This window comes from Bombina bombina, chromosome 3, assembly GCF_027579735.1.
Source record: "Bombina bombina isolate aBomBom1 chromosome 3, aBomBom1.pri, whole genome shotgun sequence".
NCBI classification, from domain to species: Eukaryota; Metazoa; Chordata; class Amphibia; order Anura; family Bombinatoridae; genus Bombina; species Bombina bombina.
Window position 1 is genome coordinate 1,944,909 of NC_069501.1, and position 19,300 is coordinate 1,964,208.

A 19,300-nucleotide genomic window follows, 5' to 3' on the forward strand; every position below is an offset into this window, starting at 1 on the left:
TCTGATCCCGCCTATTACGGTCAGTCCAGCGCTGAAATACCAGGCAATTCCTCTCTGAACAAGGAACACAGCAACCCCAGACGATCGTTTCGGCCTTCATTGGGCCTCGTCAGTGAGGTGTAGCCGTATTCCTCTAAGCACACTGAGCAAGGAGTCCACGTCTGGTTTCCCCTTTTTCCCATAGGGAGGACTCCTTGCCCAGTGTGCTTAGAGGAGTATGACTGCACCTCACTGACGAGGCCCATAGGAGGCCGAAACGATCGTCTGGGGTTGTCATGTTCCTTGTTCAGAGGAGAATTGCCTAGTATTTCGGGGCTGGACTGACCTTAATTGGCGGGATCAGACTGATATACTTCAGGAAAGTTTTCCTTTGTGAAAAGCACACTGGTCTAAAAGAGGCTGCTTCAGAGTGGTAAATCGCCATAGAACTAGCTGATGAGCTGTTGTTCGTTCCTGGTAGAGCGCTTCTCTCTTTTTGTATACTTTTTCAATAAAACACTTACCATCCAAAGAAACATCCCAACACATACCTGCAATCTCCCAACTTTGCTCCCAGTCACCCCCTCTGCCGCTCTCTGCACCCTCCTCCCAACCACTGAGAGTGAAGTGGCTTCCCTATTGTCTTTCTCACACTTCACTACCTGCTCACTTGACCATATTCCTTCACATCTAATACCTTCTCTGTCTCCCACCCTCACTCTGGCTCTTACTCGCATATTCAACCTATCCCTTTCTACCGGCTTATTCTCTGCCTCCTTCAAACATGCAAAGGTCACCCCCATCCTCAAAAAAACCTCCCTCGACCCTAACTCGCCTGCAAACTACCGCCCCACATCACTACTCCCGCTAGCTTAAAAAATCCTTGAAAAAATAGTTTTCGATCACCTAACCCACTTCCTGTCCTGCAACTCATTGCTCGACCCCCTGCAATCTGGCTTCCGTCCCCAACACTCAACTGAGACTGCCCTCACCAAGGTTACTAACGATCTCCTTTCTGCCCTCTCCTGGATATACTCTTATATCTCTAACAGATAATTCTCTGTCTCTTTTGCTGGTGACTCCTCCTCTCTATTGCCTCAGTCTTTTGGAGTACCTCAAGGCTCTGTCCTGGGTCCTCTACTCTTCTCTATTTACACTTCTTCACTGGGTAAACTTATCAACAGCTATGGCTTCAGCTATCACCTCTATGCTGATGATACCCAGATCTACCTTTCCACCCCTGCACTCTCTCCTTTGTCAATTCTCTCATCAGCGACTGCTTATCTGGCATTTCCTCCTGGATGGCCTCTCACCACCTAAAAATAAACATGTCCAAGACCGAACTACTTCCAATCCCCCCCTCTAATGCTACTCCAGTTTCTATTTTTTTTTTCATGTAAATGGCAAGAGTCCATGAGCTAGTGACATATGGGATATACATTCCTACCAGGGGGGACAAAGTTTCCCAAACCTCAAACCTTGCCTCCTATAGAGGTGGTGAAGTAAGTTTGTGCTTACTTTCTATGATTTCTTCTATGATAAGCGCTTCTAAGCATTCTGAAGCCCAATTCCTCTCAGAGTACAGTGTTTCTCAGAGAGACGTGAAGAGAGTATTGCCTGTTGATTTTTATGGTTTCACTCATGGGAAATCTTTTCAAGGGTTCTCTGTTATAGGTCGTAGAGATTCATCTCCTACCTCCCTTTTCAGATCGACGATATACTCTTATATACCATTACCTCTGCTGATAGTTTTCAGTACTGGTTTGGCTATTTGCTATATGTGGATGGGTGTCTTTCGGTAAGTATGTATTATTATTTAAGACACTCAGCTATGTTTGGTATTTTATGTTTTAAAGTTTTAAGTATATGTATTTACTTATATTTGCCATGAGTCAGGTCTATGCAGTCTAACAGTTTCAGTATGGGAATCATATTTTAGGAAGTTATTTTTTACCTGGGGTTTAGTCTTTTTTTTTTTTCCATATTGACTTCCTTTTTTTTTGCGGGCAAACTAGGCTCGCGAGGGCGCAATAATGCTATTATTTATTGCTTCATTTTTGGCGCAAATCTTTTGTCTACAGTGACGCAAGTTTCGTCACCTCCTGCGTCTTTGTTGACGTTAGGTTGTTGGTGCGAAGTTGCACTTGTTATGACGCAAGTTGCGTAATTTCCTTATGTTGATTGCCGCCAAACAATTTTCATTACTATTCGCGTTGTGCGTCATACTTGGCGCAAAATATTTTTTAGTTATTTTACCCCACTTCCTTTATGCTTTTGCTCTCTTTATATTCTAGAGGGCTATGCTGTTTGCTTTTCTGCCTATTTAGCATATGCATTTTTTCTCATTTCTGAAACTGCTATATGAGAAAATTGGATATTTATTTAAATGTTATTTTTTCTTTTACATTTTGCAAAGATATCTCAGTCTGATCCTGTCTCAGAAGCTACTGTAGGAACCATGCTGCCTGAACACAGTTCTACCAAAGCTAAGTGTATCTGTTGTAAGAAAGCTGAGATTATATCTATGGCTATATTATATAACAGTTGTTATGATAAGCTTTTGCATACTGATAATGTTTCTATTAGTACTAGTACAGCACCTGTTGTTCCCTCAACATCTAATGTACATGATGTCCCTGTTGATATGAAAAAAATATATTGCTGATGCAATACAGAAGGCTATGTCTGCTATTCCACAGTCTAATAAATGTAAAAGGTCTTTTAAAACTTCTCATAAGTCTGATGAAATTTGTAATGAACGACAAGCTACTGAATTATCCTCCTCTAATGATGATCTCTCTGGTTCAGTGGATCCTACTTCAGACATTGACATTGATAAATCTTCTTATCTTTTTTAAGATTGAATATATCTGTTCTTTATTGAAAGAAGTATTGGTTACTTTGGATATTAAGGAGTCTGATCCTCTTGATAACAAATCCAGTAAGCGTTTAAATTCTGTTTTTAAACCTCCTGTGATTACTCCTGAGTTTTTTCCTGTTCCAGATGCTGTTTCTGATGTGATTGCTAAGCAGTGGTCTAAGCCTGGTGCTTCTTTTAATCCTTCTTTTAGGTTTAAGAAGTTATATCCTTTACCAGTGGCCAATTTAGAGTTTTGGGAAAAAGTCCCTAAGGTTGATGGGGCTATTTCTACTCTTGCCAAACGTACTACTATTCCTATGGAAGATAGTACTTATTTAAGGATCCTTTAGATAGGAAGATTGAATCTTATCTAAGGAAAGCGTATTTACATTCTGGCTATATTCTTAGGCCTGCCATTTCTATGGCTGATGTTGCAGCTGCATCAACTTTTTGGTTGGATAGCTTAGCACATCAGGAAGCAGATCCTGACTTGTCTAGCATTATTAATTTGCTTCAACATACTAATGATTTTATCTGTAATGCTATTTTTTATATCATCAAGATTTATGTTAAATTCATGTCCTTAGCTATTTTAGCTAGAAGAGCATTATGGCTTAAATCTTGGAATGCTGACATGGTATCTAAATCTAGATTATTATCTCTATCTTTCCAGGGTAATGATTTATTTTGTTCTCAGTTGGATTCTATTATTTACACTATCACCGGGGGAAGGGAGTTTTTTTGCCTCAAAATAAAAAATCTAAGGGTAAATCTAAAGCTTCTAATCGGTTTTGTTCCTTTCGTCAGAATAGAGAACAGAAAACCACTCCTTCCCCTAAGGAGTCTGGTTCCAATTGGAAGCTGTTCTTCAAGTTGGAATAAATCCAAGACTTTTAAGAAACCAAAGCCAGACCCCAAGTCTGCATGAAGGTGCGGCCCTCAATCCAGTTCAGCTGGTGAGGGGCAGATTGAAATTGTTTCAAGACATTTGGGCAGATTCTGTTCAAAATCAGTGGATTCAGAGCATTGTCTCTCAAGGGTATCAAATAGGATTCAGAAAAAAACGTGAGAAATAGGTTTCAGAAAATACTGTGAGAAGATTATTTCTCTCTCACGTTTCACCAAATTATTTTAAAGCTCAGGATTTTCTGAAGTGTGTTTCAGATCTGGAGCTTTCAGGGGTAATTATAACAGTTCCCCTTCAGGAACAGGGTTTTGGGGTTTTATTCAAATCTATTCATTGTCCCAAAGAAAGAAAATTCATTCAGACCAGTTCTGGATCTGAAGTTTTTTAATAGTTGTGTAAGAGTCCCAAATTTCAAGATGGTGACTATAAGGACTATTCTACCTTTTTATTCAGCAAGGTCATTCATTACATGTCCACAATAGACTTACAGGGCACTTATCTTCATATTCTGACTCATCCAGATCACTATCGGTTTCTGAGATTCTCTTTTCTAGACAAGCATTACCAATTTGTTGCTCTTCCATTTGGCCTAGCGACAGCTCCAAGAATCTTTTCAAAGGTTATTGGTGCCCTTCTATCTGTAATCAGAGAGCAGGGTATTGTGGTGTTTCCTTATTTGGACGATATCTTGGTACTGGCTCAATCTTTTCATTTAGCAGAATCTCACACAAATCATCTAGTGTTGTTTCTTCGAAGACATGGTTGGAGGATCAATTTACCAAAGAGTTTCTTGATTCCTCAGACAAAGGTCACCTTTGTAGGTTTCCAAATAGATACTTTAACAGACGAGACAAATTAAATTGGTTTCAGCCTGTCGAAACCTTCAGTCTCGATGCATGTCTATGTGCATGGAAGTTTTAGGTTTCATGACTGCAGCATTGGACGCAATCCTTTTTGCTCGTTTTCATATGAGACCTCTGCAGCTTTGCATGCTGAATCAATGGCGCAGGGATTATACTCGGATATCACAACTGATATACTTAAATCCCAACATTCAACTCTCTCTGTCTTGGTGGTTGGACCATCATCGGATTATTCAAGAGGCCTCTTTTGTTCGACCTTCCTGGACTGTAGTCTCGACAGATGCAAGTCTTTCAGATTGGGGAGCTGTCTAGGGGTCTCTGACAGCACAAGGGGTTTGGAAACCTCAAGAGGTGAGGTTATCAATCAATATTTTAGAACTCTGTGCTATTTTCAGGGCTCTTCAGGCTTGGCCTCTATTAAAGAGAGAACTGTTAATTCGCAGACAATATCACAACTGTGGCATATGTCAATCATCAGAGAGGGACTCAGTCCTTTACCGATGAAAGAAGCATCACGGATACTTTCTTTGGCGGAATCCAACTCCTGTCTAATTTCTGCCATTCATATTCCAGGTGTGGACAATTGTGAAGCGGATTATCTCAGTTGTCAGACTTTACATCCGGGGGAGTGGTCTCTCCATCCAGATGTGTTTTTTCAGATTGTACAGATGTGGGGTCTTCCAGAAATAGATCTGATGGCTTCCCATCTAAACAGAAAACTTCCTAGATACCTTTCCAGGTCCAGGGATCCTCAGGCGGAGATGGTAGATGCGTTAGTAGTTCCTTGGTCTTACCAACTTATATTTTTCCACCTCTAGCTCTTCTTCCAAGGGTGATCTCCAAGATCATAATGGAACAATTGCATGTGTTTCTGATAGCACCAGCATGGCCTCATAGGTTTTGGTATGCGGATCTTGTCCGGATGTCCAGTTGCCAAGTTGCCAGGATCTCAAATTACTAAATTTGAAGGTATGGAAATTGAACGCTTAGTACTTAGTCATAGAGGTTTCTCTGACTCAGTGATTAATACTATGTTGCAGGCTCTTAAGTCTATTTCAAGCAAGATTTATTATCGGGTTTGGAAAACCTATATTTCATGGTGGTGTTCTCATAAATTCACTTAGCATTCTTTTAGAATTCCTAGAATTTTACAGTTTTTTTCAGGATGGTTTGTCTGCAAGTACTTTGAAGGGACAAATCTCTGCTCTTTCTGTTTTATTTCATAGAAAGATTGCTAAACTTCCTGATATTCACTGTTTTGTGTTCAGGCTTTGGTCCGTATCAAGCCTGTTAATAAGTCTATTTCTCCTCCATGGGGTCTTAATTTGTTTTGAAGGCTTTGCAGGCTCCTCCTTTGGAGCCTATGCATTCTTTGGATTTTAAACTACTTTCTTGGAAAGTGTTGTTCCTTTGGCTATCTCTTCTGCTAGAAGAGTTTCTGAATTGTCTGCTCTCTCTTGTGAGTCTCCTTTTCTGATTTTCCATCAGGATAAAGCTGTTTTGCAGACTTTGTTTAAATTTCTTCCTAAGGTTGTGAATTCTAACAACATTAGTAGGGAAATTGTTGTTCCTTCTTTGTGTCCGAATCCTAAGAATTCTCTTGAGAAATTGTTACATTCTTTGGATGTGGTAAGAGCTTTGAAATACTATGTGAAGGCTACTAAGGATTTCAGGAAGACTTCTAGTCTATTTGTTGTCTTTTCTGGTTCTAGGAGAGGTCAGAAAGCCTCTGCCATTTCTTTGGCATCTTGGTTAAAGCTTTTGATTCACAAGGCTTATTTGGAGGCGGGACAGTCTCCGCCTCAGAGAATTACAGCTCATTCTACTAGATCAGTTGCCACTCTGTGGGCTTTTAAGAATTAAGCTTCAGTTGATTAGATTTGCAAAGCAGCAACTTGGTCTTCTTTGCATACATTTACTAAATGTTACCATTTTGATGTATTTGCTTCTTCTGAAGCAGTCTTTGGTAGAAAAGTTCTTCAGGCAGATGCCTCAGTTTGACTCTTCTGTTTATAACTTATTTTGTGGATTTAATTTCTCAGTGAAAATAGTTGTTTTTATTTTATCCCTCCCTCTCTAGAGACTCTTCTGTGGACTTCCACATCTTGGGTATTTTATCCCATACATCACTAGCTCATGGACTCTTGCCATATACAAGGAAGAAAACATAATTTATGGAAGAACTTACCTGATAAATTCATTTCTTTCTTAATGGCAAGAGTCCATGAGGCCCACCCTGTTTTTAGTGGTTATATTTTTTTGTATAATAGCACAATATTATTCTCCAGTTCCTCTTTTTTTGTATGCTTTTTTACTCCATTTTACACCTCACTACTTGGCTATACGTTAAACTAAGGTGTGAGTGTAGTGGGAGGTGTATTTATAGGCAATTAGAGGTTTGAGAAACTTTGCCCCCTCCTGGTAGGAATGTATATTCCATACGTCACTAGCTCATGGACTCTTGCCATTATGAAAGAAATTAATTAATCAGCTAAGTTCTTACATAAATTTATGTTTTTTTTCCATCACTGTTGGCAGCACCACTATCTCCCCATCACCCCAAGTCCGCTGCCTTGGAGTCACACTTGACTCAAATCTGTCCTTCATTCCTCTTCATCCTGCCGCAACCACCTACGAAATATCTCCAAAATTTCTCAGAGTGCTGAAAATGACTAAACAGCTAATCCACTCCCATGTAATTTCCCGACTTGACTACTGTAATAACCCCTAACTGGCCTCCCTCTCTCCCCTTCAATCCATCCTAAATGCATCTGCCAGGCTAATCCACCTCTCTAAACGCTCTGTTTCTGCTGCACCTCTCTGTGAGTCCCTTCACTGTCTCCCATTCACAGCAGAGTTAAATTCAAAATTCTCACCCTGACCTACAAAGCCCTCACCAATGCTGCCCCACCCTAGCTGTCCTCACTCATCAACAAATATACTCCAGCCCGCCCCCTAAGATCCAACAATGACCTGCTCCTTGCGTCCTCTACCATCACCTCCTCTCATGCTAGACTACAGGACTTCTTTCGTGCTGCACCAACCCTCTGGAACGCACTTCCTCGAGCTGTCAGACTTGCCCCTAACCTCTCCTCCTTTAAACGCTCCCTAAAGACCTTTTTGTTCAGGGAAGCTTATCACTTGACTCATTAACAAATGAACTCCACTTACCTAACAGTTGCCCTCATCTATCTCCTCACTAATATCATTCTCACCTTTGCAGTCCCCAGATCCTGTTCCCCATCCTCCTACCCATTTAGATTGTAAGTTTCCACGGGAATAGGGTCCTAAATTCCCCCTGTATTTGTCTGTAAAATGTTGTCTTTTATTGTATTGTTTCTCCGTTGTACTTTTATCCTTGCACCCATGGGTAGCGCTGCGGAATCTGTTGGCGCTTTATAAATAAATAATAATAATAATAGAGGCCAGATGGCCAGTGTGTGGTTTTTCATTGAGGACTGGGGGCCAGTTTGTGGTCATCCTGGAAAAGTGATTCGACCAGTGTATGGTGGTCCTGTAGAGGTCAAATGACCGGTGGGTGAAGTGATAAAGTAGAGGTCTGAGTGTCAATATGTAGTCGTAATATAGAGTTTTCTCCAACATAGGTGTGTCCGGTCCACGGCGTCATCCTTACTTGTGGGATATTCTCTTCCCCAACAGGAAATGGCAAAGAGCCCAGCAAAGCTGGTCACATGATCCCTCCTAGGCTCCGCCTTCCCCAGTCATTCTCTTTGCCGTTGTACAGGCAACATCTCCACGGAGATGGCTTAGAGTTTTTTGGTGTTTAGATGTAGTTTTTATTCTTCAATCAAGAGTTTGTTATTTTAAAATAGTGCTGGTATGTACTATTTACTCTGAAACAGGAAAGAGATGAAGATTTCTGTTTGTAAGAGGAAAATGATTTTAGCAACCGTTACTAAAATCGATGGCTGTTTCCACACAGGACTGTTGAGAGGAATTAACTTCAGTTGGGGGAAACAGTGAGCAGACTTTTGCTGCTTGAGGTATGACACATTTCTAACAAGACTCGGTAATGCTGGAAGCTGTCATTTTCCCTATGGGAACCGGTAAGCCATTTTCTTAGTTTAAGTAAAAGAATAAAGGGCTTCATTAGGGCTTAAAAAACTGGTAGACATTTTTCTGGGCTAAAACGATTACTTTACTAAGTATATTTGGCAGATTATTACTTTTAATAGTTGTTAAATCTTGGGGATTGTTTTAATAAAAACGGCAGGCACTGTATTGGACACCTTTTTCACTGGGGGCCTTTTCTAGTCATAGACAGAGCCTCATTTTCGCGCCTCTAATGCGCAGTTGTTTTTGGAAAGCATGGCATGCAGATGCATGTGTGAGGAGCTAAGAACCACTGAAAAAGCTTATAGAAGGCATCATTTGGTATCGTATTCCCCTCTGGGCTTGGTTGGGTCTCAGCAAAGCAGATACCTGGGACTGTATAGGGGTTAAATGTAAAAACGGCTCCGGTTCCGTTATTTTAAGGGTTAAAGCTTTCAAATTTGGTGTGCAATACTTTTAAGGCTTTAAGTTACTGTGGTGAAATTTTGGTGAAATTTGAACAATTCCTTCATACTTTTTCACATATTCAGTAATAAAGTGTGTTCAGTTTGAAATTTAAAGGGACAGTAACGGTTTTATTGTAAAACGTTTTTTGTGCTTTGTTGACAAGTTTAAGCCTGTTTAACATGTCTGAACCATCAGATAACGATGTTCTATATGTATGAAAGCCAATGTGTCTCCCCATTTAAATATATGTGATATATTTGTGTCATAATGTCCAAACAAAGTAGGGATAATAATGCCATAGATATGATATTGCCCAAGATGATTCCTCTAATGAGGGGAGTAAGCATGGTACTGCATCATCCCCTTCTGTGTCTACACCAGTTTTGCCCACACAAGAGGCCCCTAGTACATCTAGTGCGCCAATACTTATTACCATACAACAATTAATGGCTGTAATGGATAATTCTATTGCATGCATTTTTTTCCAAAATGCCTACTTATCAGAGAAAGCGTGATTGCTCTGTTTTAAACACTGAAGAGCAAGAGGACGCTGATGATATCTGTTCTGACATACCCTCACACCTATCTGAAGGGGCCAGGAGGGAGGTTTTGTCTGAGGGAGAAATTTCAGATTCAGGGAAAATTTCTCAACAAGCAGAACCTGATATTGTAACTTTTAAATTTAAATTTCAACATCTCCACGCACTACTTAAGGAGGTATTATCTACTCTGGATGATTGTGACAATTTGGTCATTCCAGAGAAATTAGGTAAGATGGACAAGTTCCTAGAGGTTCCGGTGCCCCCCGATGTTTTTCCTATACCCAAGCGGGTGGCGGACATAGTAAATAAGGAGTGGGAAAGGCACGGCATACCTTTTGTCCTCCCCCTATATTTAAGAAATTAGTTCCTATAGTCGACCCCAGAAAGGACTTATAGCATACAGTCCCCAAGGTCGAGGGGGCGGTTTCTACTCTAAACAAACGCACTTCTATTCCTATAGAAGATAGTTGTGCTTTCAAGATCCTATGGATTAAAGGTTAGAGGGTTTGCTTAAAAAGATGTTTGTTCAGCAAGGTTACCTTCTACAACCAATTTCATGCATTGTTCCTGTCACTACAGCTGCGTGTTTCTGGTTCGAAGAACTAGAAAAGTCGCTCAATAAAGAATCTTCGTACGAGGAGGTTTTGGACAGAGTTCAAGCTCTTAAATTGGCTAACTCTTTTTTATTTTAGATGCCGCTTTGCAATTAGCTAGATTAGCGGCGAATAATTCAGGGTTTGCTATCGTGGCGCGCAGAGCGCTTTTGCTTAACATCCCTTTCAAGGGTAAAACACTGTTTGGCCCTGACTTGAAAGAGATTATTTCAGACATCACTGGGGGAAAGGGCCACGCCCTTCATCTGGATAGGTCTTTTAAGGCTAAAAAGAAGCCAAATTTTCGTCCCTTTCGCAGAAACGGACCAGCCTCAAATTCTACACCCTCTAAGCAAGAGGGTAATACTTCTCAAACCAAGCCAGCCTGGAGGCCGATGCAAGGCTGGAACAAGGGTAAGCAGGCCAAGTCACCTGCCACTGCTACCAAAACAGCATGAAGTGTTGGCCCCCGATCTGGGAAGGATCTGGTGGGGGGCAGACTTTCTCTCTTTGCTCAGGCTGGGGCAAGAGATGTTCAGGATCCTTGGGCGCTAGAAATAGTTTCTCAATGTTATCTCCTGGAATTCAGGGAACTACCCCCAAGGGGAAGGTTCCACGGGTCTCAATTATCTTCGAACAGGCATTCTTACACTGTGTAGAAGACCTGTTAAGCATGGGAGTGATTCATCCTGTTCCATTAGGAGAACAAGGGATGGGTTTTTACTCCAACCTGTTCATAATTCCCAAAAAAGAGGGAACATTCAGACCTATTTTAGATCTCAAGATTCTAAACAAGTTTCTAAGGGTTTCATCATTCAAAATGGAAACCATTCGAACGATCCTTCCTACCATCCAGGAAGGTCAATTCATGACCACGGTGGACTTAAAGGATGCGTACCTACGTATTCCTATCCACAAGGAACATTTTCGGTTCCTAAGGTTCGCCTTTCTGGACAAGCATTACCTGTGGCACTTCCATTCGGATTAGCCACTGCTCCAAGGATTTTCACAAGGGTACTAGGGTCCCTTCTAGCGGTGCTAAGACCAAGGGGCATTGCAGTAGTACCTTACTTGGACGACATCCTGATTCAAGTGTCGTCTCTGTCAAAAGCAAGGGCTCATACGGACATTGTCCTAGCCTTTCTCAGATCTCACAGGTGGAAAGTGAACATAGAAAAAAGTTCTCTGTCCCCGTCAACAAGAGTTCCCTTCTTGGGAACAATAATAGTTTCCTTAGAAATGAAGGTTTTTCTGACAGAGGCCAGAAAATCAAAACTTCTAAGCTCTTGTCAGGTACTTCATTCTGTTCTTCTTCCTTCCATAGCGCAGTCCATGGAAGTAATAGGGTTGATGGTTGCGGCAATGGACATAGTTCCTTTTGCACGAATTCATCTAAGACCATTGCACCTGGGCATGCTCAGACAGTGGAATGGGGATTATACAGACTTGTCTCCGACGATACAAGTAGATCAAATAACCAGAGATTCACTCCGTTGGTGGCTGACCCTGGACAACCTGTCACAGGGAATGAGCTTCCGCAGACCAGAATAGGTCATTGTCACGACCGACGCCAGTCTGGTGGGCTGGGGCGCGGTCTGGGAACCCCTGAAAACTCAGGGTCTATGGTTTCGGGAAGACTCTCTTCTCCCGATAAACATAATGGAACTGAGAGCGATATTCAATGCTCTCAAGGCTTGGCCTCGACTAGCAAAGGCCAAATTCATAAGGTTTCAATCAGTCATCATGACGACTGTTACATATATCAACCATCAGGGGGTAACAAGGAGTTCCCTGGCGATGGAGGAGCATCCGGGGGAGTGGGAACTCCATCTGGAAATCTTTGCCCAAATAACTCAATTATGGGGCATTCCAGACTTGGTTCTGATGGCCTCTCGTCAGAACTTCATGGTCCCTTGTTACGGGTCCAAATCCAGGGATCCCAAGGCGACTCTATTGGATACAATAGTAGCACCTTGGATCTTCAACCTAGCTTATGTATTCCCACCGTTTCCTCTCATTCCCAGGCTGGTAGCCAGGATCAATCTGGAGAGGGCTTCGGTGACCTTGATAGTTCCTGTGTGGCCACGCAGGACTTGGTATGCAGACCTGGTGAATGTGTCATCGGCTCCACCATGGAAGCTACCTTTGAGACAGGACCTTCTTATTCAGGGTCCATTCGAACATCCGAATCTGGTTTTCCTCCAACTGACTGCTTGGAGTTTGAACGCTTGATTTTATCAAAGCGTGGGTTTTCAGATTCTGTAATAGATACTCTTATTCAGGCTAGAAAGCCTGTAACTAGAAAAATTTACCATAATATATGGAAAAAATATATCTGTTGGTGTGAATCTAAAGGATTCCCATGGAACAAGATAAAAATTCCTAAGATTCTTTCCTTTCTACAAGAAGGTTTGGAGAAAGGATTTTCTGCGAGTTCTCTGAAGGGACAGATCTCTGCTTTATCTGTTTTACTTCACAAAAGGCTGGCAGCTGTGCCAGACGTTTAAGCGTTTGTTCAGGCTCTGGTTAGAATCAAGCCTGTTTACAGACCTTTGACTCTTCCCTGGAGTCTTAATCTAGTTCTTTCAGTTCTTCAAGGGGTTCCGTTTGAACCCTTACATTCCATAGATATTAAGTTATTATCTTGGAAAGTTTTGTTTTAGGTTGCAATTTCTTCCGCTAGAAGAGTTTCTGAGTTATCTGCTCTGCAGTGTTCTCCGCCCTATCTGGTCCATGCAGATAAGGTGGTTTTTACGTACTGAGCCTGGTTTTCTTCCGAAGGTTGTTTCCAACAAAAATATTAACCAGGAGATAGTTGTACCTTCTTTGTGTCCGAATCCAGTTTCATAGAAGGAACGTTTGTTACACAATTTGGACGTTGTCCGTGCTCTAAAATTCTATTTAGATGCTACAAAGGATTTCAGACAAACATCTTCCTTGTTTGTTGTTTATTCTGGTAAAAGGAGAGGTCAAAAAGCAACTTCTACCTCTCTATCTTTTTGGCTTAAAAGCATCATCAGATTGGCTTATGAGACTGCCGGACGGCAGCCTCCTGAAAGAATCACAGCTCATTCCACTAGGGCCGTGGCTTCCACATGGGCCTTTAAGAACGAGGCTTCTGTTGATCAGATATGTAAGGCAGCGACTTGGTCTTCACTGCACACTTTTACCAAATTTTACAAATTTGATACTTTTGCTTCTTCTGAGGCTATTTTTGGGAGAAAGGTTTTGCAAACCGTGGTGCCTTCCATCTAGGTGACCTGATTTGCTCCCTCCCATCATCCGTGTCCTAAAGCTTTGGTATTGGTTCCCACAAGTAAGGATGACGCCGTGGACCGGACACACCTATGTTGGAGAAAACAGAATTTATGTTTACCTGATAAATTACTTTCTCCAACGGTGTGTCCGGTCCACGGCCCGCCCTGGTTTTTTAATCAGGTCTGATGATTTATTTTCTTTAACTACAGTCACCACGGTATCATATGATTTCTCCTATGCAAATATTCCTCCTTTACGTCGGTCGAATGACTGGGGAAGGCGGAGCCTAGGAGGGATCATGTGACCAGCTTTGCTGGGCTCTTTGCCATTTCCTGTTGGGGAAGAGAATATCCCACAAGTAAGGATGACGCCGTGGACCGGACACACCGTTGGAGAAAGTAATTTATCAGGTAAACATAAATTCTGTTTTTTGGAAGCCGATGTGTGGTCATAATGTAGAGTTCTTGGTGTCTGGTGTGTGGTCATAAGGTAGAGTTCTTGGTGTCTGGTGTGTGGTCATAATGTAGAGTTCTTGGTGTCTGGTGTGTGGTCATAAGGTAGAGTTCTTGGTGTCTGGTGTGTGGTCATAAGGTAGAGTTCTTGGGGGCCGGTATGTGACTGTTCTTCACTTGTTATAATTAATGATACAATGAATATTACTCTAATTTTTTTACAGGTATTGAGACACTGCTCTGCTATCTGGAGCTGCATCCTCAAAAATGGCTGGAGCTTCTACACCCCACTTTCTCCTCCTGCCGCATTGTTTGCTACAGTGGTCCTCAGCAGTTGCGCAAACTGGCCACCAGGTGACATAAAACTGTATATAAAATTGTCCCAGACACCCACTGGTCCTAGTCTGCCCTCTATCACCCTGTATCTATTCCTTAGTTACTGACTGCTCTCTGCCTGTCCTCTGTCACCTTGTAGCTATTCCCTGGTTACTGACCGCTCCCTGCTTGAACTCTGTCACACTGTGTGTATTCCCTGGTTACTGACTGCTCTCTGTCTGACCTCTGTCACTCTATATCAGTTCCCTGGTTACTGACCGCTCCCTGCCGGACCTCTGTCACTCTGTAGCTGTTTGAACGGGAGCAGCTATGGAATAGTTGCAATAAAATAATATACCAAAGCACTCAAATCCCTCACAAAAATTGTGTAATGGTATAGGTGGGTATACGTCAACAAAAACAATATATGGATTAAACTTTATTTGATATATTTAAAAAGGGAAAGAACATTAAAAACAACTAGATATGTGTAGGGCTGGTGGTAAATTCCTGTCCTGGATGTGTCGTACCAGGTAGCCTATTATATAGAGTAGATTAGGATGATATATGTGTGGGATAAACAGTGAGGCCTCTGTATGAGGTCTCCCACGCTAGATTGTAATACGACTGAACATAAACAAAGGGCTTGGTAATAAATTGTCGAGTTATATAAGTGCTTGATGCAAACTGATATTATTGTGATGTTGACTTATTCATTTGTACCACCTTAATGGTAGAGGTAGGATGGCTGAGCACAGCTATAATGAGTAGTTCTGTAAGAGACAAGTAGTGGTATCCCAGAAGGGGAAACAAAAGGCGCGCTACACAAATAGTTATAAGTTTGTGCTTAAAAGAGGTGTATGCCAATAAGATTCACAAACGGATCTACCGTACTGGACTTCTGAACTCAGCCTTTACAGTTTATGTTTGTAGGCGATAGTTGCAACTGATGTTGAGAAATAGGGCTGCTCCTCTTGATCCCGGAGTGTGGGGAAAATAACTGTTTAGAAGACAAAGATAAAAAGAGGGTGCCTCATAGCGTAATTCAGTTTTTGCAGGTGGATGTATGCTGTTAGATAATGCGCTTACCAGAATGTATGGCACTGTGCTGTGACCAGTGCAAATCCGCCTGCTAGCACTTAACAGTGGCTAGTACACTGGAAACGGTTCCCCTCGTTGTGACCACCTCTCGGTTTAACTGCTGCACCGTTATGGGGAATGTCAGTCTGCTTTCTATGTCAATGAAAGCGCTGGAGTAAAGAATTGGAACAACTTCCGAATAAAAGATAAAATAGATTAAAGCATTTTATCTTTTATTCGGAAGTTGTTCCAATTCTTTACTCCAGCGCTTTCATTGACATAGAAAGCAGACTGACATTCCCCATAACGGTGCAGCAGTTAAACCGAGAGGTGGTCACAACGAGGTGAACCGTTTCCAATGTACTAGCCTCTGTTAAGTGCTAGCAGGCGGATTTGCACTAGTTCTCAAATGTGTATATATATATATTATGTGTCTATTTATTATATACGTACAGTCACTAGTTTTACTACTGTATGTACTGTAATATATAATAATAGTACAGCAATCTTTGTATAGTTCTATTATAGATGTTTTAATCTGGTTTACACTGTTGCCAAGATTCAATTATGAAGTGCTTGACTGAATAGCTTTATTAAAGGTTTGGTTCTTGGCCGATTCATATATATATCACAGTCTATCACTAACGTAATAGTCCACCATAGTAATGTCGTTTGTATCTTTGGCATTAGATGTTTATCACAATAATTACTGTTGCTAAAGTGACTACAGTACTTATATGTTCATGTTAGTATCTGGCAAGTAGTATTCACAATTGTGCAGTGCTTAGCTAAGTAACTATTGTCGGTTGGGTTCTAAACAGATCAATTTAAATACCACAATGAATCAGCCTCAGTAGGGTCGTTTTTCAGCTGGGGTACTGAATATGTTTCACAGATTGCCTTTGTGGTTATTATAATAGATATTGTAACTACAATTCTTGTGTTATTCTGTTAAAGGGACATGGAACCCAAATTTTTTCTTTCATGATTTAGAAAGAGCATACAATTATAAACAACTTTCTAATTTACTTCTATTATCTATTTCTTCTGTTAAGTGTGATCAGTCCACGGGTCATCATTACTTCTGGGATATTACTCCTCCCCAACAGGAAGTGCAAGAGGATTCACCCAGCAGAGCTGCATATAGCTCCTCCCCTCTACGTCACTCCCAGTCATTCTCTTGCACCCAACGACTAGATAGGATGTGTGAGAGGACTATGGTGATTATACTTAGTTTTATATCTTCAATCAAAAGTTTGTTATTTTAAAATAGCACCGGAGTGTGTTATTATCTCTCTGGCAGAGTTTGAAGAAGAATCTACCAGAGTTTTTGTTATGATTTTAGCCGGAGTAGTTAAGATCATATTGCTGTTTCTCGGCCATCTGAGGAGAGGTAAACTTCAGATCAGGGGACAGCGGGCAGATGAATCTGCATAGAGGTATGTAGCAGTTTTTATTTTCTGACAATGGAATTGATGAGAAAATCCTGCCATACCGATATAATGTCATGTATGTATACTTTACACTTCAGTATTCTGGGGAATGGTACTTCACTAGAATTACACTGTAAGAAATACATAAAGCTGTTTAATAACTAGAGATTATGTTTAACGTTTTTGCTGGAATGTAAAATCGTTTTCATTTACTGAGGTACTGAGTGAATAAATGTTTGGGCACTATTTTTCCACTTGGCAGTTGCTTAATCTGTTTTCTGACAGTTTCTGTTCTCCCTCACTGCTGTGTGTGAGGGGGAGGGGCCGTTTTTTGGCGCTTTTACAACACATCAAATATTTCAGTCAGCAACTCATTGTATTCCCTGCATGATCCGGTTCATCTCTACAGAGCTCAGGGGTCTTCAAAACTTATTTTGAGGGAGGTAATTTCTCTCAGCAGAGCTGTGAGAATTATAGTTTGACTGAGATAAAAAACGTTTATTCTGTAATTTGTTTCCTGCTTTCAGAATTTGTTATCTTTGCTAATGGGATTAAACCTTTGCTAAAAGTTGTGTTATTTACAAGGATTGAGGCTATAACTGTTTCAATTTATTAATTTTCAACTGTCATAGATCTTCTGTGCTTCTTAAAGGCACAGTACGTTTTAATATTATTCTAATTTAATTGTATTTCCAAGTTACAAGTTTATTTGCTAGTGTGTTAAACATGTCTGATTCAGAGGATGATACCTGTGTCATTTGTTGCAATGCCAAAGTGGAGCCCAATAGAAATTTATGTACTAACTGTATTGATGCTACTTTAAATAAAAGTCAATCTGTACAAATTGAACAAATTTCACCAAACAACGAGGGGAGAGTTATGCCGACTAACTCGCCTCACGTGTCAGTACCTACATCTCCCGCTCAGAGGGAGGTGCGTGATATTGTAGCGCCGAGTACATCTGGGCGGCCATTACAAATCACATTACAGGATATGGCTACTGTTATGACTGAGGTTTTGGCTAAATTACCAGAGCTAAGAGGTAAGCGTGATCACTCTGGGGTGAGAACAGAGTGCGCTGATAATATTAGGGCCATGTCAGACACTGCGTCACAGGTGGCAGAACATGAGGACGGAGAGCTTCATTCTGTGGGTGACGGTTCTGATCCAAACAGACTGGATTCAGATATTTCAAATTTTAAATTTAAACTGGAAAACCTCCGTGTATTACTAGGGGAGGTGTTAGCGGCTCTGAATGATTGTAACACAGTTGCAATACCAGAGAAAATGTGTAGGTTGGATAAATATTTTGCGGTACCGACGAGTACTGAGGTTTTTCCTATACCTAAGAGACTTACTGAAATTGTTACTAAGGAGTGGGATAGACCCGGTGTGCCGTTCTCACCCCCTCCGATATTTAGAAAAATGTTTCCAATAGACGCCACCACAAGGGACTTATGGCAAACGGTCCCTAAGGTGGAGGGAGCAGTTTCTACCTTAGCTAAGCGTACCACTATCCCGGTGGAGGATAGCTGTGCTTTTTCAGATCCAATGGATAAAAAATTAGAGGGTTACCTTAAGAAAATGTTTGTTCAACAAGGTTTTATATTGCAACCCCTTGCATGCATTGCGCCGATCACGGCTGCAGCGGCATTCTGGATTGAGTCTCTGGAAGAGAACATTGGTTCAGCTACTCTGGACGACATTACGGACAGGCTTAGAGTCCTTAAACTAGCTAATTCATTCATTTCGGAGGCCGTAGTACATCTTACTAAACTTACGGCGAAGAATTCAGGATTCGCCATTCAGGCATGCAGGGCGCTGTGGCTAAAATCCTGGTCAGCTGATGTTACTTCTAAGTCTAAATTGCTTAATATACCTTTCAAAGGGCAGACCTTATTCGGGCCCGGGTTGAAAGAGATTATCGCTGACATTACAGGAGGTAAAGGCCATGCCCTGCCTCAGGACAAAGCCAAAGCCAAGACTAGACAGTCTAATTTTCGTTCCTTTCGTAATTTCAAAGCAGGAGCAGCATCAACTTCCTCTGCACCAAAACAGGAAGGAGCTGTTGCTCGCTACAGACAAGGCTGGAAACCTAACCAGTCCTGGAACAAGGGCAAGCAGACTAGGAAACCTGCTGCTGCCCCTAAAACAGCATGAATTGAGGGCCCCCGATCCGGGATCGGATCTAGTGGGGGGCAGACTTTCTCTCTTCGCCCAGGCTTGGGCAAGAGATGTTCAGGATCCCTGGGCGCTAGAGATAATATCTCAGGGATACCTTCTGGACTTCAAATACTCTCCTCCAAGAGAGAGATTTCATCTGTCAAGATTGTCAACAATCCAGACAAAGAAAGAGGCGTTTCTACGCTGCGTACAAGAGCTCTTGTTAATGGGAGTAATCCATCCAGTTCCACGATCGGAACAGGGACAGGGGTTTTACTCAAATCTGTTTGTGGTTCCCAAAAAAGAGGGAACTTTCAGACCAATCCTGGACTTA

At 41.5% G+C, this 19,300-nt stretch overlaps 1 protein-coding gene across 1 annotated transcript in view; it reads left to right on the forward strand.

Moving 5' to 3' along the window:
* Positions 1-19,300, forward strand: part of LOC128652176 (ATP-dependent DNA helicase Q4) — a 394,067-nt gene that overhangs the window by 220,213 nt on the left and 154,554 nt on the right. Inside the window, exon 4 of the mRNA XM_053705114.1 lies at positions 14,200-14,329. Within this exon, the coding sequence (XP_053561089.1) occupies positions 14,200-14,329 (130 nt within the window). The remainder of the gene's footprint in view (positions 1-14,199; positions 14,330-19,300) is intronic.